Source organism: Trichosurus vulpecula, chromosome 2, assembly GCF_011100635.1.
Source record: "Trichosurus vulpecula isolate mTriVul1 chromosome 2, mTriVul1.pri, whole genome shotgun sequence".
NCBI lineage: Eukaryota > Metazoa > Chordata > Mammalia > Diprotodontia > Phalangeridae > Trichosurus > Trichosurus vulpecula.
The window spans coordinates 23462568-23484753 of record NC_050574.1 but is presented as its reverse complement, the minus strand read 5'-3'; the positions used below and the strand labels follow the sequence as shown (position 1 = coordinate 23484753).

General features: G+C 53.2%; 3 protein-coding genes across 11 annotated transcripts in view; 1 reads left to right on the top strand and 2 right to left on the bottom strand.

Annotated features, from left to right (window-relative positions):
• The window catches only part of ESPN (espin), a 52653-nt gene extending 43810 nt beyond the window's left edge, over positions 1-8843 (top strand). For 2 of the 3 annotated variants that reach the window (XM_036744344.1, XM_036744342.1), the window contains exons 11-15: positions 2258-2403; positions 2503-2778; positions 7799-7878; positions 7986-7997; positions 8578-8843. In XM_036744344.1, the coding sequence (XP_036600239.1) occupies positions 2258-2403; positions 2503-2778; positions 7799-7878; positions 7986-7997; positions 8578-8725 (662 nt within the window). In that variant the 3' untranslated portion in view covers positions 8726-8843. Of the gene's footprint in view, positions 1-782; positions 810-2257; positions 2404-2502; positions 2779-7798; positions 7879-7985; positions 7998-8577 lie in introns of all 3 variants that reach the window. The other variant, XM_036744343.1, reaches the window with a different exon arrangement.
• Positions 8844-10271: 1428 nt separating this feature from the next.
• TNFRSF25 (TNF receptor superfamily member 25) lies at positions 10272-15465 on the bottom strand. The gene is given in 11 exon segments (XM_036744358.1): positions 10272-10876; positions 11057-11234; positions 11341-11375; positions 11544-11660; positions 11853-11932; positions 12592-12679; positions 12790-12963; positions 13439-13573; positions 13824-14031; positions 14832-14912; positions 15407-15465. Coding segments are annotated over 11 exon segments (1422 nt in total). The 5' UTR covers positions 15446-15465; the 3' UTR covers positions 10272-10589.
• A 2022-nt stretch (positions 15466-17487) lies between these two features.
• The window catches only part of PLEKHG5 (pleckstrin homology and RhoGEF domain containing G5), a 113321-nt gene continuing 108622 nt past the window's right edge, over positions 17488-22186 (bottom strand). For 6 of the 7 annotated variants that reach the window (XM_036744333.1, XM_036744339.1, XM_036744334.1 and 3 more), the window contains 4 exons: positions 20688-20803; positions 20384-20562; positions 18353-19165; positions 17488-18107 (listed from right to left, as the gene is read on the bottom strand). In XM_036744333.1, the coding sequence (XP_036600228.1) occupies positions 18098-18107; positions 18353-19165; positions 20384-20562; positions 20688-20803 (1118 nt within the window). In that variant the 3' untranslated portion in view covers positions 17488-18097. Of the gene's footprint in view, positions 18108-18348; positions 19166-20383; positions 20563-20687; positions 20804-22186 lie in introns of those variants that run through there. The other variant, XM_036744340.1, reaches the window with a different exon arrangement.

Here is a 22186-nt window from a genome sequence, read left to right as displayed (position 1 = left end):
AGGATTTTTCCTCATTTCAGAATCCTGGAGTTTACAGTGACCTAGCTTTTGGCAAACTCAGGCAGGCTCAGATATTCAGGCCATGTGTGGCTGAGCTATCAGATCTATGACCAAAGGAAGATGTCTGGGTTTCTACAAATACACACACGCTCTCGCACACACACACACAACAAAAAACTAGGCAATGTTAGAGTTCAGTCCCCCTTCCAAGGAGATAGAGGATAGAGCACTGGACTTGGAATTAGGAACATTTGGGTTCAAATGCTGCCTCAGATACTAGCTGATGAACTCTGGGCAAGTTACTCTATCTCACTTCCTCATCAATAAATGGAGAGGTTGAACTCAATGGCCTCTAAGATCCCTTCCTGCTCTAAACCTATGATTATTCCCTGAGACTCAGCTCAAGCATCAGATCCAAAGACCCCTCCCCTCCTCTGGCTCTTACTGGCACTGTGAGTGATAAAAATTAAGATAGGTGCTCTTCCTCACTCAGACTGGAACACTCCAAACATGCTTCCAGACTGAGGGCTAGGAAGAAAGAATGGAAGCACACGGGTTAATTACTCAGCCTGGGCATTTAGGGATAATCTTATCTTCCCTTCTCTTCCCTTTCCCTACTCCTTCCTTCTCCTTTCCTATTCCCTTGGGCTCCACCCTGTCTGTTGTCTTACCCACCACCCACCATCCTGCTTGCTCTCTCTCTGCTCTCCCCAGTCTCTCAGCCTGCTCCATAACTCTCCTAACTCTGTTCTGTTGCTTCTCTCTCTCTCTCTGCCTCCTAGAAGTGAGAGCTTTGAGGTGCAGGAAGAGTGAGTACCAGGCCTGCTTTCTACTCTGTCTATTCTTGAGGTGCCTAAACCAGGGGTCCGGGAGGGCATAGGGGAAACAGACAGAAGAGAGCAGACAGTGGACTTGGGAAGTAAATGGGGCACCGGATACATCAATGGATGACTGAGTGTTGTTCTGACAGATGGTGCTGGGGGAAAGCCCTCCCTGGTATGCCAGGAAGAAGAGTCTGCCATGGAATCAGTGGATTTGTTTCCTCCACCCCAACATTCCTGTCGGTTTTGCCTATGAAAATAATTCCCATTTGTGCCCCTCCCCTTCACCTCCACTTCCTTTCTTCCTCTCCACTGGCCCTTCCTGGAGGTGCTTAGATATCCCCTCCCCCAGACCAAGAAGACTCCACTCTAATCCCTTTCCCCAGACAACCCCTTGATTCCCTTCTCACCCCCCCCCACCCCCACCAGACACAATCCAGAAAATGCAAACTTGAAACTGAGACTTTGCATGTTATCACACAGAACTTGGGACTTTACCCAAAACACCAGCCTTCTGTGCCCCCCTCCCAGAACACTAGCCTTCCTTGCCTCAACTCCATACATCCCCATCCCTCTGTTCCATGAAGAACCACTCTTCTGGACTGGCACCCCAGAGAATTTGAGTTTTTTTATCAGTGCTGGGTTGGGAGCTGTGTGTGTGTGTGTGTGTGTGTGTGTGTGTGTGTGTGAGCTTGCACTCGAGTGCACTTGTTTGAGAATGGGGCGGGGTTGCCAGATGCTGGGACACTTGGGTCCAGTGAGGTCCTGGGTTTCTAGGGCCCTGGGCCAGAACAACTTAGTTCAAGGATCACCAAGCTTTGCTGATGAAGCATAGGGGTGGGTCTGGGACACTCAGGGAAACTCCTCCCTGAGACCAGGGAACCAAGGAACAAAGGTCAGGTGGCTGGCCAGGGAGATCACAGATCAGGGTGAACACCCTGCTGCATCAGGCACACCTTCCCCTTACCTCTGGGCTTAGCCAGGCTCACCATGAGTGTTCATGAGCATTCACCCATGGGCTGCCCCACTGAAACCAGTAAAGTTGGCTCCCTCTCACTTCGTAAGTACTGGCTGACCCCACTAGTAGCACTAAGGTGGTGGGCAGAGGAGAAGCAGGGTTCAGGGCAGGGAGGAGGAAGCTGCTCGGTAGGGAGACTGGTCTGGGTACAGAGTTGTGGGCTGTGCCAGCGTTGTTTTACTCCTGTGGGGACTAGAGGGATCTTCCAGGATTCCTGTCTTTGCCGGAAAGCTGTACTGCCCACCCCAAGCAAGGCATTGCCTTACCCTGGCCTGGTTCAAGTGATGCCTGGGTCCTGTCTGGCCTTTTCTGGGCCTTGCTTTCTAAAATGGGCTAGCCAGGCCTGGCTGGGTTTGGAGAGGGTGGACAGGGCTTGGGCTGCAGTCCCTTGTGCTTCAGCATCCTCTTCTCTTACCAGGTACCAAGTCTTTCAACATGATGTCCCCAACGGGAGACAACTCTGAACTCCTGGCAGAGATCAAAGCAGGAAAGAGCTTGAAGCCAACACCACAGAGCAAGGGCCTCACCACAGTCTTCTCGGGCAGTGGACAGCCCGCTTCTCTGGTAAGGCGTGGAGCCCCTTCCTCCAACTCGCGTCTTCGGCCTCGGTCTCCAGGACCTTCCAATCGGAGTGCTCTAGGTCACCATGCCTTCCCTTTCCAGACAGATGCTCCGCCCCTGTCTCCATCACTGTCTCGAGCCAGGAGCCCCACTCCACCAGCTAGCTCCATTCCTGGGGCAGGGGGAGGCCCCCATCAGCCTGTCCTCAATGGCAGCCTGGCCCCACCATTGACTCCGGCACAGAACATACAGCTGGATGTCGAGACTCTGATTCCCACACACGATGAGCAGGGGCGCCCCATTCCCGAATGGAAGAGGCAAGTGATGGTGCGAAAACTACAGATGAAGATGCAGGAGGAAGAGGAGCAGAGGCGAAAGGTGGGCCTGGGGCCTGGCCACTAGTGCCTCCCCACTCTTACTCCAGTCTGTGGGCTCTTAGGGAGCTCCTCTTCTTGACCATCTGGCAAATTCAGACCCTGCCCCTGCTCACTGGCTTCCCCAGACCAGAGGCCTGGCTTACTCCCCTCCCTTTAGTCTCTCCCTGCTCTTTGCCACCATCTGTGTGACTTTGGAGACCTCAGCCATCATCACAGGCTAATATGCAAGTCATGCACTCAGGGACTTATTAGCCAACAAGTCTATCAGTTACAAACAATTATTTTGTTTTTAGTAGATTGAAGGGACGAAAGGACATTTATGCAATCCTCTCTTCTGAGAGTGGTCTTGTAGGTCCAGGCTGAGAGAATCCTCAGTATTCTGGAGCCATCAGCCCATGAAGTATGAATTGAAAGCAAAAAGAAGTCCAAGAACTCCTAACTTTCTTAAGTGTCATGAACTCTTTAATATTCCAGGGAAGCCCATGGACCCCTTTTCAGATTAATTTTTTAAAATGTAAAGTAGAAAGAAATGACCAATTTGAGTTAGAAGTTATTGAAAATAAAGATATAATCTTTTCCCATTCAAGTTCATTCACTCCCTGGAACATACAGGCCCCAGGGTTAAGAAAACCCTGCTCCAGCCAGGGTTTCTTTTCCTTTCCTGTTCAGTAAAGGCGAAACTTGCTGTCAGAAATTCCCAATCCCATATCCTGCTCCCCCCCTTCCCAGTCCAGTGCTTTCTCTCACTTAAGTAAAAATTATTGAAATTAGAGGTTCAGAAAACAAACAAAAAAATCAAATGGAAAACCCTCCCAAAAGTGGTGCGCATAGTCATAGGAAGTCAGAGGGCATCGGGGTTCAAAGGATCACAGCAGGATGCCACTGGACAGGGACTCAGCATGGGGTGCATGATCCTTGTGGGGAGTCTCCGTGGGAGGGACTTGATTACCTTTAAACTGAGGCCTTGTCAATTCCAGCCCTAAGCTTAAGCCCAGGGGAAGCGGCTATAGCTGGGCTCAGGGGAGGGGCTTGTCTAGGACCCTGGTTTAAATGCCTTTTACATGTTCCCTTGGTGGTGTAATGAGCGACCAGGCCCAGAGACCATGTCCACAGCAGCATCGAACCAGATCCGACCTGGCCCACTCCTCCCGTCAACCAGAGTGCCCCGGAGTGGGCTGCAGCGAGCTCTCACCCTGCTCCTGTTCCTCCTTGGCTGAAGCCTCTTCTCCATTGGCTGCCCCGGCCCACCTGCACAGCCCTGCCCGGCCTACCATTACACCACCTGGGATATGTAAAGGCTGAGGGTGTGCTGCCCGCGGGCCGCCGGGAGTGGGGCCAGAGGGAGACCTGCGTTCCCCTCCCCTCTCTTCTCTTCCCCGTCTTAGCTGACCGCTGGCTACTGCTGCTACCAACCAGAGGGCTGGAGGTTCTCCCACACACACAATGCCATGCTGGGGCCCTTCGGGGAGCTCATGACTGAGGAAGACATCAACCGTATCGAACAACAAATCGAAAACCTCCAGGTGATGCACAAGGCCCAGAAGCTGGAAGCGCAGCTGGAACAGCTGGAGATGGAGCTACAGCAGTTGCTGCCCGCTTCCGCTGCGCTGTCCAGCCACCGTTTCACAGTCAACCCCCGCCGCATGCAAGGCCGGGCCGCTGATCTGCCAGCCTGGTGTAGCAGGATCTCCACTCTGCTCAAGAGCATGGCCATACTGCTGGCCACTTTGGGGGGCCGGCCGGCCCACCTGACCGACCTGGTGACTGCTGAGACAGGGCAGCCACTGGCCCCTGTGGCAGACTGGCGGGCAGGGTCCGTGGGCCTCGGCCGCTCGTACTCCTTCAGCTACAGCCGGGAGGAGGTGGCCCGTGAGATCTTGGAGTGCGGGGTCTCAGTCAAGAATCTCAAAGCCAACTATGAAATGCACATGCAGAGCCAGGAGGCAGAGTACTGGTACCCACGCAAGCTCTCATTGCCGGTGAGCGTCACGGTCTCTGACGTCTTTAGCCGCGAGCCCATCCTGGAGGAAGACTATGTGTCCGGAAGCATGGCTCAGCAATGCCTGAGAGGGCGCTTGGTGGACGGAGCTTCAGCGGCCAATGGGTCTGAGCGCCTGCTACTGGAGTCAGCAGAGCTATCATCCCCTGAAGACCCCTTAGCTAGCCTGTACCCCCCAGAGGAGCCCGGCGACGAGGTGACAATTTTTGAGCCAGAACAGCTAGCACAGAGCCCACCCCTCTCCACTGAGCTTCCAGGCGTCCAGGACTATATCGACATGCGGAAAGAGCGCATTGTCTACCTCTTCCTGGAGCACTGGCGCAAGTGGACTTTCAGTGGCCCTGGGCGCCATACCCAGGCCCGCCTTCGCAGGTTGCTGCCCCGAGTGGTGGCAGCAGGGGCCCCAGAGCCTGAGCACAAGCAGGTGCTGGAGAAGCCAGCCCATCACAGCCTTGGTAATGACCACCGGTTGCTGTATTTCATGAAGCAGCGGCACGTGGTAGGCAAATTGCTGGCACACTGGAGGAGTCTAATGCGCCACGTGCCCTCCCGGCAATTGCGACGCCTGAGCCGGGTGCAGGGTCTGTACTGGCCCGAGCACTTCCTTCCCCATGTGGGTGGGGTGCCTGCCTGCTACGACAGCCTCACCCTGGACCTCTTCATGCTGGGTTATTTCCAGCTGCTGGAGATGCGCATGAGCCGGGAGGAACGCAAGTTCCGCCACCTGCTGTGCTATGAGATGTTTGACCGGCTAGGCAGTCATCCATGGGAGCTGATTCGCCTTTTCCACAGAGTTGTACTGGAGGAGGTGGAGGCTGGGCGTCGGGACTGGCAGGATGGCTTTGAAGACCTGAAAAGGGCATTCTTTGGAGATAGCTCAGAGCCCCCCACTGAGGAGCCTCTGCCCCAGCTCCAGGCACCAGCTCCTGTACCTCAGCCTCCACCTCCCCCGCTGCCACCACCATTGCCCCAGGCTGAGCCCACACTTAGCCCTGGGTCACCAGCCCCTCCACTGGCTCCAACAGAGACTCTCAATAGAGCTGACTCTCTGCAACTAGTAGCGGAAATGGGCGAGTTCAGCAATGAGGATATCTGCCGCTACATCGACCGAAGCTTCTCATTCTGGAAGGAGAAGGAAGCTGAGTTGTTCGACATTTGAACAATAGCAGTGGAGAGAGAAAAATCAAGTCAGCTGTCCATTGGGAATGGTGAAATCCACCCTGGCATCTACCTAGACTTCAGGCGCTATAGAAATGGGAACTGGATGTGTGAGGGCAGGGCTAGGCCATTTCCCTGGGAATGTGAAGCCCAGCTAGGCTAAAGCTGAATATAATAGGGCTAGGAGTGGCCATAATTGGCAAGGGCTTTTATGTTGAGGGACAGGCTACTGTTGTGGTGTCTTTAGGAGGCTGGGACAGGGCTAGGATATAAAGTTGCCTTGAGCTCTCCTCTGAACTTTGTCCAAGGTGGCTCCCCAGGGCAGTAACCAAGTCTTGGGAGTAGATCCTTTCCAAAAGATGATTCTCTACAAAGCAAAGAGGAGGCTCCCTCCAGGACCTGGTCTCATTGTTCACTCTGCAGACCAGACTCACATCTATCATTTTGTTCAAAGGCCCTGGAACCACTAAGGAAGCAAATCTGTCTAGCTCCTGCCAGCTAGATGGGTCTCCACTATGGTTTTGCAACTAGGACTTGCCTTCTCTCTAAGACTGGGAACTGGGAAAGTTCCAAGCCCTGACTTGGCCAGAGGGCCTGGGGCTGGAGGAACTGACTTGTGTGCAGTGTAATGTGTGCAGATTACTTCTCCCTTGTTAAACAGAATAATAAAGAATTTTGCATTGAAGAGGTGCCTGCCATGGGTAGGCCCAAGATTGTCTATGACTTTAAGCCCACCTATTGATACCACCTACCAGTGCTCAGGAAGAGGCAAGGGCACTATTTGCCCTTCAGTGAAGCAACTGACAAGCAGGAAACCTGGGTAGCACTCCTGCTGCCTTGGAGTATCCTCAGGTTTTACCCTCAAGGCAGATAAAGGGTCAAGGATTGATTATATTGCAAGTATCTTTTCATCTGTCCCAATGTGATCTGAAACAGCTTGTTTTCCATGTCAGGCTCTAAGGCTGGGTCTGTGTGGCCTACTTCTCCCCCTTGCCTTCCTTCCAGATGTTGGTTCTGGCAGGTTGTGGTCACACTACAACCCATTTCACCTTTAACCTTGTGATCCTACTTCTTGGCACTGTTCTGGCCCTGCCTTGGGAGGGTGAGGGGCAGCTATGTAAGCATATGGTGTAGGAAATGAGGTGAATGCACGCTTAGATTCAAATAATCTTCAGGAAATATTGGAAGCTTTCCCAATAAAATCAGGGATAAAGCGAGGTCATTCATCATTTCCAATATAATTTTACACACTACTAGAAACTCTAAGAGGTAGTGAATATAGTGGTAGGCATGGAGCCAGGAAGACCAAGATTCAAGTCCCCCTTCTGATACTTATTAGCTTTATGACCTTGGACATGTCACTTAACCACTCTAAATCACAGATCACTGTAAGATTTCTCTACTAAGTTAGTAGTAGTAGGAGTAATTTAGTAGTAGGAATTAGTAATAAGTAATGTTATTAGCCTCTATTAAGGGTTGTGATCTGCCTTGGTGGAGGGAGTTCCCAGACCTCCAAAATCACAGATTCTTGGGGTCTTGATTAGAAGTACTAGGTATAACAATTTTAAAAAGAGAGAGAGAGAGAGAGAGAGACAAAGAACATCATGGGAATACTCTCTAGTCCTGAAGTTCTCTATAGGAAGAGACTGAAAGACTGTCCTCTCCTACTTTTCCTTCCACTTCCCTCTTCCAAGGGTCTTCCATCATCAACTCCCCAGTCCCCTATTGCCAAGACCTCCAGGATCCAGGCCTACCTTTGCCCTTTTCTTCCCCTCTCCAACTATAAGGAATCATCCCCTGGATTCTGACTTCTTCCACACTCCACTGCATACTTTGCCCCTGAACTCCTCTGGTTGTATTACAGGATGAGGAGGAGGAAGCCCGTCTGGCCAGCATGCCTGCCTGGAGGAGGGACATCCTTCGGAAGAAGATGGAGGAGGAAAGGTAAGCTGGACGTTGAAAGTGAGCTGGTGTGGAATCCCATGCTACCAAGAAGTGGGAGCAGAAATGGGAAAAAGCACTACTAACCCACTCTTTATTTCTCGTTACAGGGAGCAAAAACGGTGAGTGTGGCACCTGTCCTACTTGGAGCTACCCAGACCAAGTTCTTCATACCCCTTTCTCCCAAGTAGCTCAGATACTCCATTCTGTCTTCTGCAAGCCCACATCTCTCCCCCTAGTAAACTTTGCTGCTCATTCTCATTCCTATCCTCTTCTCTCCCCCTGCCCAATAACCTGGGCCATTCTCTTCCCCCATAATCTTTTCTGCTTTGCCCATTTCTTGGTTTTCCTATAACCTGACCAGCCACCATCATTCTGTCTCCTATAATCTGACATGTTGACATATCTCTGTCCTATTACCTGTTACCTTGATCTGTTGCCTCATCTGTCTCCCCATAAACCTGACCTGCTGCTGCATGGGACCCTATTACTTTGACCCGTTGTCTCATCTCTCTGACGTCCCATAACCTGCCCGACTGCCTCTAGTCTTCCGTTTTCCTCAGGGGATGACTGATATACCATACTCATCCCTCTGTCCCTCTCAGCACTTGCTGTCCTCATCCTCTGCCCTTCCCTCAGTAGCCTAGGTTCATCACCTATCTTCTTTCCCTCTCTCATCCTGGGTTCTTCTTCCGTAAACAGAAAAGAGGAGGAGAAACTTAGGCAGGAGGAGGAGCGGCGGGAGAAGGAGCAATCGGAGAAGCTCAGGACACTGGGGTATGATGAGACCAAACTGGCGCCCTGGCAGAGACAGATAATCCTGAAGAAAGGAGACATTGCGAAGCACTAGGTGCTGCAAGGGACCTCCCTCCTCCCGCCCCTGCCCCAGCCTTTGCTGTGACTCTCCCAGCCGGCCCCTCCCTCAGAGCTGCTGGGGCGGGGGCCAGAACTGGGGATGGAGGATCAGGCTAGGGTTTGGCGAGATAAATGGTCTGGGCTCTGCTTCTGGCAACAAGCACAGTCTCTGAAGCCCCTGTCCTTGTGTTTCTCTCCGACTCTCAGCCCCTACTCCAGCCCCGCCACCCCCACGGTATGGCCCTCTAGGCTTCCTCTCCTCTAGATTCCTCCCTCCATCCCCCCACCACCCCAGGGAAACAGCGCCACAGTCTGCGTACAAAAAGTACCCAAGCTGTGGACTCAGAGAGAACCGCTGCTGATTTGCATGCTAGTTTGCACACAATTTGCATGTTCACTGAATGTCAAAATGTACGAATATCTCCCAAATCCCGTGGGTGGTTGTTTCCCCCAGCCCCTTTTCTTGGTGCAGCCAGATCTGCAGCCTCCGCCCTGACTCCTACTCCCCAAGTTCAGTGGGGCAGGCCTAGCCCAGACTGGGGGGGGGGGGGGGCGGAGAAGGGTGGAAGAGACTGCAGTTTGGGTCTTGCTTAGAGAGCTTGGACTGCAGCCCTGTGGGGTCCAAAGGTTTTTTCCTTTAATTAGTATTCTCCTCCCCCTTCCATCCAGGTTTTTTCCCAACCCGTGGTTCAAGATCAGGGCTCACTTCCCACCTGGGCTTGGCCCGCCCTTCCTCCCTCCCTTCTTCTGACAGTTTGCTTTCAGTCATTTGTTTACCAAAAAGTGAAAGAAAATTACCTACCCTGGGGCCCGAACGGGCGTCCCGCGTGACACCTGCCCCCCTCCCCAGCCCCCCACATACATACTTATTCTCTGCCCACACGTAGCGTCAGCAGCCGCCTCTGGGGTACAGGCTTCCGCAGCTGCCACATCACCCCCGTAAGCCCTCCTCCAACTCTGACTCCCCTTCCCTAGGTCATTGTCAAGGGAACTGTTGGGAGTGGCGGGGAGAGGAGCGTGAAGGGGCTTTTGTGTTTTGTTTTTTCTAAATGTTTTTTGTCACTTTCCTCCCGGCGCCCTCTGCGGAAAAGCCCCTCGGCCCTAGCCCCGCGTTCCCTGCCCTTTGTTTTCCTCCATTAAAGGAATCCACCGGTTGTCCCAGGTTCGGGAAAGGGTTTCTCTTGTTCACTCAGTCATTTTGCGCTTTTTCCTTGTTTCTGCCAAAGCCTGTGATCTGGAGGGATGGACTGGGGCCCTGTGGGAGGCGGGGCCCTGTAGAGGGTGGGCAGAAACACAGGCTATCAGAGCCTCGAGCCCCCGGGGAAATGGACAGAGAAGTATTTTGAGTGCCCTCCCCGCCCTGCCCCAGGCCGTTGGGTTCATTTAGCCACGGTCGCCCCAGTAATTTGTTCCCGATTCATTACACCTTTAACGTTCTTGAAGAACTACACCCCCCACCCCCGCCACCTACTCACCCACCCACCCAAAAAGTTTACACAGGCGAATTTGCTGCTGGCATTTAATACTGAACTATCAGGATGCGGCCAGCCTCCAAGCAATGAGAGGGGTTAACGCCCTCTGTCCGAGCACAGACACGGGTGTCTGTCCGACCTGGGGTTTGGAGAGGGAGGAAGGGGAGGGGAAGGGAATAGCCGCTCCAAATCAGGGGCGATGGAAGTGACATAACATGTCTACAGACTTAAGTAACCATACTTAGGGCTTCGGGCGGCCGCCCCCTCAGGGGCCTGAGCCGCCTTTTTTTTTCCTTCCCCGGCCTCCGGCCGGCGGGCCGGAGGGAAGGAGAGAGGCAGGGTGCCAAGAAGACGCCAGTCCCTTCTCTGTCTCGGTCGTGGTCACGGTCACGGGCCCCGCTGCAGCCGGCTGCGCAGGTCTTCGGCGCAGCCTTCCAGACCCATCCGCTCCAGGGCTGCGTAGACTGCGCCCAGGCCGCCGGGCTGCTGCGGGCGCCACCGCTTAAGCATCTCGTACTGCTGATCGCGGAAGCGGCCAATCTCCGCCTCCACTGCCTCGATCTCCGCCTCCCGAAGCCCCAGGGTTCGCACGAACTCCTTCCAGCGCCGCGCAGGCACCGAGTCCATCACCTCATACAGCTGTGGGCCGGGCTGGAGAGTGCCGGCCCCAGGACCTAGAAGCAAAGGTTGGCAGTGGGGCCACCCTGAGGAAATTCGAAAGTGGTGGCCGGAGGGGATGGAATGCCAGGGGACCAAGCTGGAGATGCTCCAGGGGCTGAAAGATAATCATTGCTGTGTTCCCCATTCAGGATGTAAGAGAGGAAGAAGTCTGGCGTTTAACCCATCATGCTCACCATTGCCTCTGTTGGGCGGTTGGCCCCAGAGCACAGGCCATGCATCTTCTGGGCCCGTGACTTCCCGGGCTAGTGGAGGGCTGCTAGGACCACGGTTCCCCACAAGCTGTAGGGCACACACCTCATTGTACCTGTTCAGGGCCAGGGAAGGTCGACCTACAGGTGAAGGGTTGAGTACCTGAAAGCAAAGATAAGCCCAGAGACATCCCTTCCACTCGGTAAATCGTAGTAAATCTCCCAAGTGATTCACCCGCTCACCTCCCAGCCACACCCATCTTCCATACCCACTGGCGTTTCAAGGCTTCCATTTCCGTTTCATCTGCCAATTGAGACAAAAGAGCCAGTCAATTGTTGAACTGGGCTCCAGCACCCTTAGGGCCCTTCTTCCCGATCTCTCAAGGCCTTTTTCCAGCTCCTATGGAAATCTAGGCTGAGATCCTTGGAGTGGAGTTAGGAAGGGTACTTTGGGCTGTTGGTTGGTACTTACAGTGAGCCTGGGGCTTTGGGACCCAGAATTTCCGGTAGCTGTAGAACAGGCCCCATCCTAGCAAGAGCAGAACTGTTAGCGATGTAGGCACCACCAAGAAGTACTGGAGCCAGACCCCTGAGAGAGAAGGGTGTCTGGAATGGGTATCCCCTGTTATCTTTGTTCCTGACCTCCAGGAAGGCCAGAAGCACTAGAAGGCCCAGCTAAACTCTCACCCCCAAAGAGTCTTCAAGTACCCACCCTGCCTGGAGCTATAGATCCCAGAGCAGATCTCTGAATGGCTCCCACAATCATTCCCACAGTGGATACCTGCAGACTGGGGGTAGGGAGTCAGGTTACGAGTGGCCTTTGGGCTGGGCACTGTGGACAGTTCCTTTTCGCTCTCAGTACTGTAGAATGTGCAAAGAAATAGTGTAATGGAACTCACACTTCAGCTAGTCCCCTATTAATGTGTAAATCCTATTTAAAATATTTGGGGGCAAAGACTTCTAAGCCAATATTTTGGTAAAGCAAAGGATCACCTTCCAGTTTCTCTCTCTCTTTTTGTTTTTGTTTAGGCTGGAGTGGGAGCATTACCATATATTGGGTTTGCCTAAAGTTAGGAGCATGCCTGTGCTGGGGCCCCTAAGAACTGAGTAGCCAAACCTACACAGCATCCTTCCGTCACCTATGCTGTTAGCCCACAGCCACTAACTTCAGTGACTCCAAGGAGCTGTGTCCAATGGCCCATCTTCCCAAAAAAAACTATGCTCTTTCGTCCTTTCTCTTCCCAAATCAAATACTTATACTTTACCTACCCCATCACCCATTCGAACCCCGACTCCCTCCTCTCTTGCCCTTTGGCCCTGTCCCCAGTGGCTTAGTTTTGATTTCCCAGAATCTGGCAGTGCTTTGCAGGCCCTCTGCCTTTCTCCCAAGGATCCCCCTACCTTCTTCCTGCTGTGGTACACATGAACACACTCCCATACTCACCCACTCGTTAGCAACACCCCACCCTAGGGGAAAATGGAAGTCAGTTTGGGGTGCCCTCAGAGGGCAGGGTAGTTACATGGGGCAGGGCTCAGGAACACAACTGTTCTTCTGGTCCTGACAGAAGCCTGGCAAACACTTCCCACAAACAGTGTCTTTTCCAGAACCTAGGGACAGCCCATAAGAAATTGACATTAGATTTGGGGGCAAATATAGCCAGGGACAAGTGGATACAGGGCCAAGCTGTGGGGTACAGAGGAGAAAGGGACGGACTCACAAGGGAACCGTGTGTGTCGGTGTAGAGTTGAACAGTTCCGGCATGGAATACAGAAGAAAGGTGAATCAGCCCGGCAAGGGTTTACAGAGCACTCAGGGAACCAGCCAGGAGCACAGCCACACTGGGTGTTGGCCGCAGATGAGCAGTTCTGAACAACAACCTGATGGGCAGGGCCTGAGAGGAAAAAGGAAAGTCAGAGACCCAGCCCTGTGCAGAGGCCGGGCACAACACTTGCCTTCAGAAGACAGGGATTTTCGTCTTCATCCTCAAAGCACAGTGCCTGGCTCAGAGTGTGTTGAATTGACTTGAATAAAGAAACTTTAGATCAGACGTAGAGAGCAGTAAGAGACCAATACCCAATCAATACAGAGGAAGAAGGAGAACTAGAGAACTAGAGTCTGAGAGAGAATCAGAGATAGAACCGCACAGAGAGGAAGGAAGGAAGAAAAGGGAGTGGGGTAGAGAGAGAATGAATTGGAGCTAGACCAACACAGAAAGAGAACAGAGTGCAGGAAGGAGAGGGAGACTGACAATAAGAGAAAGGCATAAACAGAGGCGGAGTGACATAGAAAAAAGAGCTAGAGAATGAATGAACGAATGAGTGGAGGAATACAGAAAGAAAAATCATAGGAAATTAAATGTACTCTACCATCCTCATCACAGAGTTGACATCGGGCACACTGCATTGCATTATGGTCCCCTCTAGACAGGAAGGTGTCCTGATGGCAGGGTCAACAGGAGGAAGGACCTTGGGGCTCAGTGCAGGCAGCTTCCAGGAAATGCCCTAAAGATGTCCCTCAGGGACAGGTGAGTGAAAAGGGGAGCAGGGGCCCCAAATCCCCCCCAAAGCCTTCTCAATTCCCCCCACCCTTCCCATCTTTGAAGTCCCCAGCTCTTCTTCCTCCCAATTCTCCCAGCTGATTCAAAGGCCCCCAAATTTTCCTTCTCATCTCACAAATCCCACTGTAAACCCTCAGAGAGCCCTGGCACTTTGTACTTCAGCACCCCCAGACCCCTCCCTTGCAGCTTCTCACCTGCTGGGCAGCTCCTACAGCACTGTCTACTTGATTCGTCCCAAAAATATTGGGGAGTTGAGCAAAGCCAGGATTTCTGAGAAAGGGGGCTCTGGTTGAACATTGGGCTCAGCCCTGGGGAGGTCCTGGGGCTCCTTAGAAGGGGTGGGGATTCCTGATGGCCAGGGTTCAGAGCACTGCCTTCTACCATCACCACCAAGAGGAATGCCTGGGGAAGGGGGTGGCAGTGGAAAGCTGATTGCCTCCCCCAAACAACACTCACCAGGCCTGAGGATCAGCTCCCAAACCATGTTCTCTACACTTATCTCAGAGGAGACATTCTAGAAACCTTCTGGTAGTCTTTGCAGGCAAGAGGGTAGGAGAATCCTGGGTAAAGGAGTTACCCACCCCATCCCACCCCACCACCTCATCCTTCATATGAGAGCCAGCCCAAACCCCAAGGAACCCTATCTATATGTGTGGGAAGGGGTGGGGCAGGGGCAAGGATCTTTGTGCCCCCAAAGCCCCATATACAATTCTTGGACATGGCAGACAATTTTTGAGTGCTGGAGCACCAGGACTTCCTGAACATCCAAAAGCCAGAGGGTATAAGTTGGCCCCTCCAGGGACAATCCACTCAGCCCTGGGCCCTCCTAGAGTCAGAGGGTGACTGGAGAGACCAGGACCCTGTCTAGATCAGGCACGGAGGACTTGAGGGTTGGCCTACCAGTTCTTTTCCTGGATCACCTCAGGGCCCCCACCTCTCACCCAGAGGAAGGGGGCAGGCACTTCCTCCTAGCTAAAGGGCCCCATCCTGCCTGTTCAGCAGATATCTAGGTCAGGATAGCTCAAGGAAGGAACCTGAGCTGGCTGCCCCAGCCCCCATCATAGGTAGGGTCCTTGCGAGTCCTCTCTTAGCCCCCAGAGGCAGGTATAGATGATTAAGGCGGTCAGATCTAGATCCCAGCCTGGGGGGAATGGACGGGGGAGTGGGGGCGACACCAGCCTGATTTTGATGCCCTACTGTACCTCCTTCAACCGGAGAACTAGACAGACCCGGGAATGATCCTCCTTCCTTCGTAAGCTCGCTCGTTCCTTTCCTCCCAGACCCTGGACCGAGGGTCCCAAGAGCCGGAGACCCCGTGAGGTCTCTGTTCCCCCGAGCCCCGCCGCCCTGGTTCTTGGCCCTTCCCGCCCAGCCTCAGCGATCTGAGGTCTCCTCCCCGCCGAGCTCCCCAGAGCACCCGCGGACCGAGGTCTTTCCACCACACCACTACGCCCCACCCCGCACCGTCTGTGGGTCGAGATCTCCACCCCCCAACTTCCTAGGCTGAGATCTCGCCGTAGTGCCCCTCCGACTAAGATCACGATTCTCCCGGGCTCGGTGGGATGAATTCTTTAGGCCGCCCCACCCGCCCCCCCGACGGCCTCTTCTCTCTCAGCCCTCAACCCCGCTGCCTAAGCTCTCCTGGGCCCATTCAGTGCCCAATGGATGCCCAAGGCTAGCTTTCCCCACCTCCTCCAGGTTCGATCCCCGCCCCCTCCTTAAGACATCGGTACCCCCCTTCTCCGTCTCATCGCACTCCACACGGAGACACACTCACCCGTGCCACGGCTGTGACTGTGCGGCCCCGGGGCAGCATTGCTTCACACCCCACGAGCCTCCCCACAGGGCCTAGCGACCGGACCCAGCAGGAGAGGGGTGGGGAAGGGGCGTGCATAGGTGGGGAGACCTGTGGGGCTTCCCCGCCCTGCTCCAACCCCAGTTCCCCGAGGTGCCCCAGCTCCGCCCCCTCGAGGGTAGAGATTGCCTTTTGCCTCTTTTTGTATCCCCAATGCGTAGCACAGTGCCAGGCGCGAAGTAGGCACCGAGTATGTGTTAACTGACACACACCTGCTACCCCATTCCTGAAGCCCCTTATATATTTGAGGGTCAGAAGACCTGCCACCTCCTTCCCTAGGCCTTTTGCTCCTCGGGTTCAACATCTCCTGGGCAGCCCCACCAGGACCTGGGCTCTGGGTTACAAGTACCAGGATCTCTATGGCCCAAGTAAGAAATTAGCTGAGGTTGGGCAAAGTGGAACAGTGGATTTGGAGTCAAGCATGGAGTTGGTTCAAACCGGAATACTGCCAGTTACTATCTATGTGACTTTAATGTCACTTAACCTCTCTAGGCCCTACTTCTCTACCTGTAAAATGAGGATGTGGGGCTTGATGACCTCAGGAGGCTTTCCCCTCCTTTAAGTATCACAACAGAGAGGCCAGCATTGGAGCACTAGGTCTTTCTTTGGCTCTGTCACTTAATTAGCTGTGTGACCTTGGGCAAGTCCTTTTATCTCTCCGAACCTCTATAAAACTGACCAGGTGAGGGTGGGGGGTGTTGGGCAATATGATCTCTGATATCCCTTCTACGATCCTCCCTACACCCAATTTACAGATCAGGAAACTGGTCCAGAATGGGAAAGCAACTTATCTGAGGCCACACAGGCAGTTAATTAGCAGATTTGCGGCCCTGACGCCACATCCAATGTTCTTTCTCCCGGGACATGCGGCCTCCCCTTGGGAACCCCCAACTCTGCCTTAGTCCCCATCTCTCTGCCTCCCCCAGCCTCACCCTCCCATCCCGCTTCTGCCAACAACTGTTTGCTCCTGAATCCCAGTGAGATCCATCTGGCTGACAAGGGGGTTGAAATCCTGTCTCCCTGTAGCCTGTCTGTGTCACTGAGTTACCTCACCTGTAAAATGAGTATGATGATATCCTGGTCCAATGGGGAAAAATGCTGAAGTCAGAAGATCTGAGTTCAGATCCTCCCTCTGACGTGACCTTGGGAAGATCACTTCTTTGACCCTCAATCTGCTTCTGTGTAGGATGAGGGGCTGAGCAAGATGAGACCATCTAGACCATTTTTTTGGTCAATAAACACTCAGTGTATTTTCCTTTTCTTAAACTACATTAACAACTGTCTTTCCTCGTGCATGTTCACCTTGTCTTTAGGAAGGCCTGGGGAACTTGAGAAAAAGGGAAGGTTTGTTCAGTAACTGGTCGGACCTTTCTCACTTCCACTAGTTCTGCAATATTACCCGAGTATACACCACTGGGCATGAAACAGGCCCGTGGACAACGGACTCTGACAAAAATGCTTCAGTGCCTTAGAGCCCAGGGTAAATCCTGTCTGTACCATGCCGTCTGCTATTCCAAGCTGGTCTATATTCAGCAGAAAAGGAGTGACTAGTGTCACATGTGTGGCACCCGACCATTTCAGGTCCATTTCAGTTCTAATCCTGGGAATCTGGGAATGATTTCTATTTATTGTCCTGGGGGGAGGGGTGAAAGCAGGGCCACCAAGTCCTCAGATAGTGCACAGGCCATTCTAATGCCTGAAGCAAGGGCTTCATTTGCTGGGGCTTCTGCCACCCCCCCAGCCCCCAAAAGAAGGAGGAAGATTCCCTAAGGCACTTCCCCTAGGGAGTAAAGAAAGTGTAAGCTGGGAAGACTGAGGTACCACAGACCAGCGAGATCTCAAGTGCCCTAGGCCAAGATCTCCCCCCTTCCCCCAACAAGGACAGTATGGGGCATGGGGGTGTACAGGCAAGGGGAAGGATTGATCATATCACCACCTCCTCTTTCCCCATAAAAGAAACAGAAACCAGAGACCCATGGGAAAAACAGAATACACTCTTTCCACACAGGAGAATATACACAAGTCTTTATAAAAGAAACCCAAAGCTCAATAAATATGAACCTTTATACACAAGGGGATGGGGGGAGTGGGGCGGCTATCCCTTGGCCCCAACCCCAATATGGGCCTGACTCAGAGAGTAGGATGGGGTCGAGGGCATTTCCTGGGTCTAGCTAATTGGAGACAAGAAAGGAAAGAGGCCAGCTGAGGGGATGGTGGAGAGAGAGCCCAGTGGCTTAAGGGAAAGGTGTCATAATTCAGCCTGGGGGGAGGGGGCAGTTTTGTGTTGAGGATGGGGATTCCTGGGGTTGGACCCTCCAAGGTGGGGTCTGGAGAAGCAGCAGTGTATGTGTGAGCTGTGAGCGGGAGCAGCTAAGGGCTCAGAGGGTGGATTTGGGGAGCCTCCCCAGGGCCTTCCCTGTCTCTCGGCCCAGGCATATTCAACAAAGTGCAATTTGGTTCCTGGTTTTCAGCCCTCCATCTGTTCCCTGGGGACTCTGGTGTCCTGGTCTCACACTGAGGGGATTGGGAGCACATCAGTCAGAACCAGGCCATCTGTCTGTCTGTGTGACCATCCATCCATCCATCCATGGCACCCTGGGGTCCTCCTGCTGCTCAGACTTCTCTGTATGACAAGTAGGGGGAGGGGGGAAGAGGATAGGGTCTGTAACCTGGTTGAAGCTAGTCCTCCCAATAAAGCTGGTCAAGGGACATGGAAGAAACCCAAACCCCAAGCGACCTCTGCCTCGGGTCCTCACAATCTGTCTGCCCTGCGACCCACCTCCCATGCCTGTCCTTGGCTGGTATCCATATCATCAGCCCTGATGTCTTGCTCCCTCTAGTGCCCACAGACTCCCCATGGACACTCACGATGCTGTCAGCGTAGAGTTTAAGAGAAGCGTGGTTCTAATTCGGTACAGCTGGGCCAGGGTCAGCTTCCTGTGCTGGCCTGAGGGCTGGGCCCTCAAGGTGGTTTTAGTGACTGGCTTTTCACACTCCCTTGAGATAGGACACTCAGCTTCCCGTCCAGGAGAGCACCCCCCATCTTCCACCTCTGAAAGCTCCAAGGCACTGCATGGGCTGGCCTCCCTACAGTCCCAGCTGGCACAGGCTTCCTGAGGTGGTTGGCATAGCCCCACCTGAGTCCTGAGGAAGCCATTGGGAGGGAGTGGAGTAGTAGTTAGGCAAAGCTCAGACAGGCTCCGACTAGGGGGTGCTGGGGAGTCCTGACCAGAAGCCCCTGAGAGCAGCTGCAGCAAGCTGGCCTCCGATTTGGATTTGAGTAAGCGAGGCCAAGGAAGCAGCTGGACAGGGGTTCGACGTCTGAGGCGGGGTGAGAGTGGCAAGGCAGGAGCAGGGGGGTCAGGTGGGTCTGGGGGTCTGGGGGCAGGAACAGGGGCCAGCTCTGTGGTGGCAACAAAGTCCTTTAGGGAGGTCGGGGAGAGGGTGCCATAGGCAGAATCGATGGAGCAAGATCGGCACTCAGCTGGTGCCGAGGAAAGCAGTCCATCGGGCTCAGGGCCCAGCAGCTCACTCGTCGGGGTGATGGATGAAGCTGTCGTGCTGATCGAGGTCTCATCCGACCGGGAACTGAATGGGCCACCCTCAAAGTCAGGCGACGATGGCGTTTCCCCAGGCTCTACCACCACAATGGCTAGAGTCTCTGTGGAGCCATCTGAGGGGCTAGAAAGGAGAGGGGAGAGGGCCAGGGAAGCAAAAGGGACTTTGAACAGGTCATCGAGTCACCAGATCTTGATTAAACACTGAATTTGTACCCAACCCTGTACACAGCTAGGGAAGGAGATACTGGAAAAAATAAGACAGGATAGGGTCCCTGCCCTCAGAGAGCTTCCAGTCTACCAGCTGCAGCAGTAATAATGGCGCTTTCAGGCTTACAGAGCCTCATCTTCACACCACCTCCAACAGGTATTGTATTAGATACAAGGAACTCTGGAATTGATTCTTCCCTCCAACAGGCAATCAGCTGTCAAGTCTTACCAATTTAACGGCACCAACATCCCCCTCCATCCACCCTCTCCACTCTACTTAGATGGCCAATACCCTAATTCAACTCTTTCAACAGCCTCCCCCCGTCCAATCCATCCCCCACATAGCTACCAAAGTGATTGTCCTATAAAGTATAGGTCTGACCACATCATTCCCCTCCTCAGAAACCTTCAATGGCAACCTACTGCCTACAGGATAAAGTACAAAATTCTCAGCTTCACATGTAAAGCCTTCTCCAATCTGGTTCCTGCAGACCTTTCTAGTCTATTTATCCTTCCCCTTTCTGCATCCTCCATTCCAGTCAGACCAGCTTGTGAGCTATTCCCCTCATGCAAAATTCTCTAGCCCAATTCAGTGGGTTTGCCCAAGCGGTCCCCTCCTTCCCAGAATGCATCACCTTTTCACCATGACCTCTTAGAAACCCCAGTTTCCTTCAAAGCACAATTCACGAAGAGTGGTCTCTGATACTTGCTAGCTGTGTGACCCTGGCCAAGTCACTTAACCTGTCTGCCTCAGTTTCCTCAACCATAAAATGGGGATAACAGTACCTATTCTTATAGGCAATATTTACAAAGCGCTTAGCATAGTGCCTGGCACATAGTAGTAGGTACTTAATGTTTTTTGAACTGAGTTGAATGTAATGAAGGAATTGCAGTTCAGAGAAGATAAGTGACCCAGCTAGTGAGAACCAGAGATGGGATTTGAACCTGGATCTTCTTGATTCTAAGCTCACTGCTATTTCTATACTAACACTGCCTCTGTAGTGTCTATGTCTTCTCTGGACTTTGTACCACCACCCTCTTCTCCCTTCTGCTCCCAGCTCCAGAGGTGCTCTCTGCACACAGTAGGACCTCAATCACTGCTTGTCTTGTGATGGTGTTGTAAAAGGCGTACCAGCGTTGGGAATCCAGGCTGTTGTTGCTTTTTCGAAGGATGGTAGGGGAGCTAGCTCCTGAGGTGCTGCTCTCTCCTTCCTCCTCTTCTTCCTCCTCATCCTCCTCCTCCTCCAGGCTCTGCAGATGCTGCTGATGACTGCCTTGGTGTTCCTGCAGCCTCATCCTCTGCAGCAGGTTCTAGAGGCAGGGGAAGGAGGTTCCAGGCATTGGGCACACCTGTGGCCCAGGCTTTTCCACATGTAACATACACACCCACACTCTCCAGCTCAACTACTCCCCTTGACCCATACTGGACACCTTACCTGGGCATTATAGATGGCTTCTACCCAGCCTCGGCAGAGGGCCTGCCCACTAGCCTGGAAGGTGAAGGCGCCCACAGCACTTCGGAATTCATTCAGATAGATGAGGAGAAAGGAACCTGGGGAGGAAGAAGGGCACCATGTGTGAGGAAGGATACTGACTAGAGGTAGATGGGGGGGGCGGGGTGTTAGAGGAAGGATATTGACTAGAGGTAGATGAGGAGGAAGGAGCCCAGGGAAGGGGAAGGGGGCCAAGTATGAGGGAGGATATTGACTAGAGGTAGATGGGGGGATGTTAGAGGAAGGATATTGACTAGAGGTAGATGAGGAGGAAGGAGCCCAGGGAAGGGGAAGGGGGCCAAGTATGAGGAAGGATATTGACTAGAGGTAGATGGGGGGATGTTAGAGGAAGGATATTGACTAGAGGTAGATGAGGAGGAAGGAGCCCAGGGAAGGGGAAGGGGGCCAAGTATGAGGAAGGATATTGACTAGAGGTAGATGGGGGGATGTTAGAGGAAGGATATTGACTAGAGGTAGATGAGGAGGAAGGAGCCCAGGGAAGGGGAAGGGGGCCAAGTATGAGGAAGGATACTGACTAGAGGTAGAGGGGGGGATGTTAGAGGAAGGATATTGACTAGAGGTAGATGAGGAGGAAGGAGCCTGGGAGTGGGAAGGGCACCAAGTATGAGGAAGGATACTGACTAGAGGTAGATGAGGAGGAAGGAGCCTGGCAGGGGAAGGCTATCAGGTTCGAGAAAGGATATTAACTAGAGGTAGATGAGGAGGAAGGAGCCCAGGGAGGGGGAAGGGCACCAAATGTGAGGAAGGATACTGACTAGAAGTAGATAGGGGGGATGTTAGAGGAAGGATATTGACTAGAGGTAGATGGGGAGGGGTGTTAGAGGAAGGATATTGACTAGAGGTAGATGAAGAGAAAGGAGCCTGGGAGGGGGAAGGGAGCCACGTGTGAGGAAGGATATTGACAAGCTGGACCCATGCTAAGGAGGGTGAGCAGTATGACAAGAACTGGGGTTATTTAGCCTGGAGAAGAGAACACAGGGGACAGTAAAGGCAAGTCAAGGCAAGAAACATGTATTAAGCATTTACTAGGTGCCTGGCACCAATCTAAGGACAGAGCCTGCCCTCAAAAAGGAAGGAAAGAGGTATTTCTATACTGGGAACTGTTTTAGGAGTTTTACCTCATTCCAATGGGGGAAGAAAGCCCAAGAAAAGGAAGCTGGAAAGCTGGGAAGCGGGGAGGAGGGGGGAGGGGGCGCTGTCTTCGATGCTGAAGCCAAGGGGGAAAGAAGGCACTAAGCATCTATACAGCACCTCCCATGTGCGAGGCACTGTGGCCTTACAAATGTTCTATCACTTGATTCTCACAACAACCCTGGGAGGTAAGAAAGTCAGAATCAGAGCCAGGAGGCGGATAAAGGGGGCCAGCCTGGGAGTCTCCCACGGAGGCCATGGCTGTCTTAAGACTTTGAAGGACTATGGAG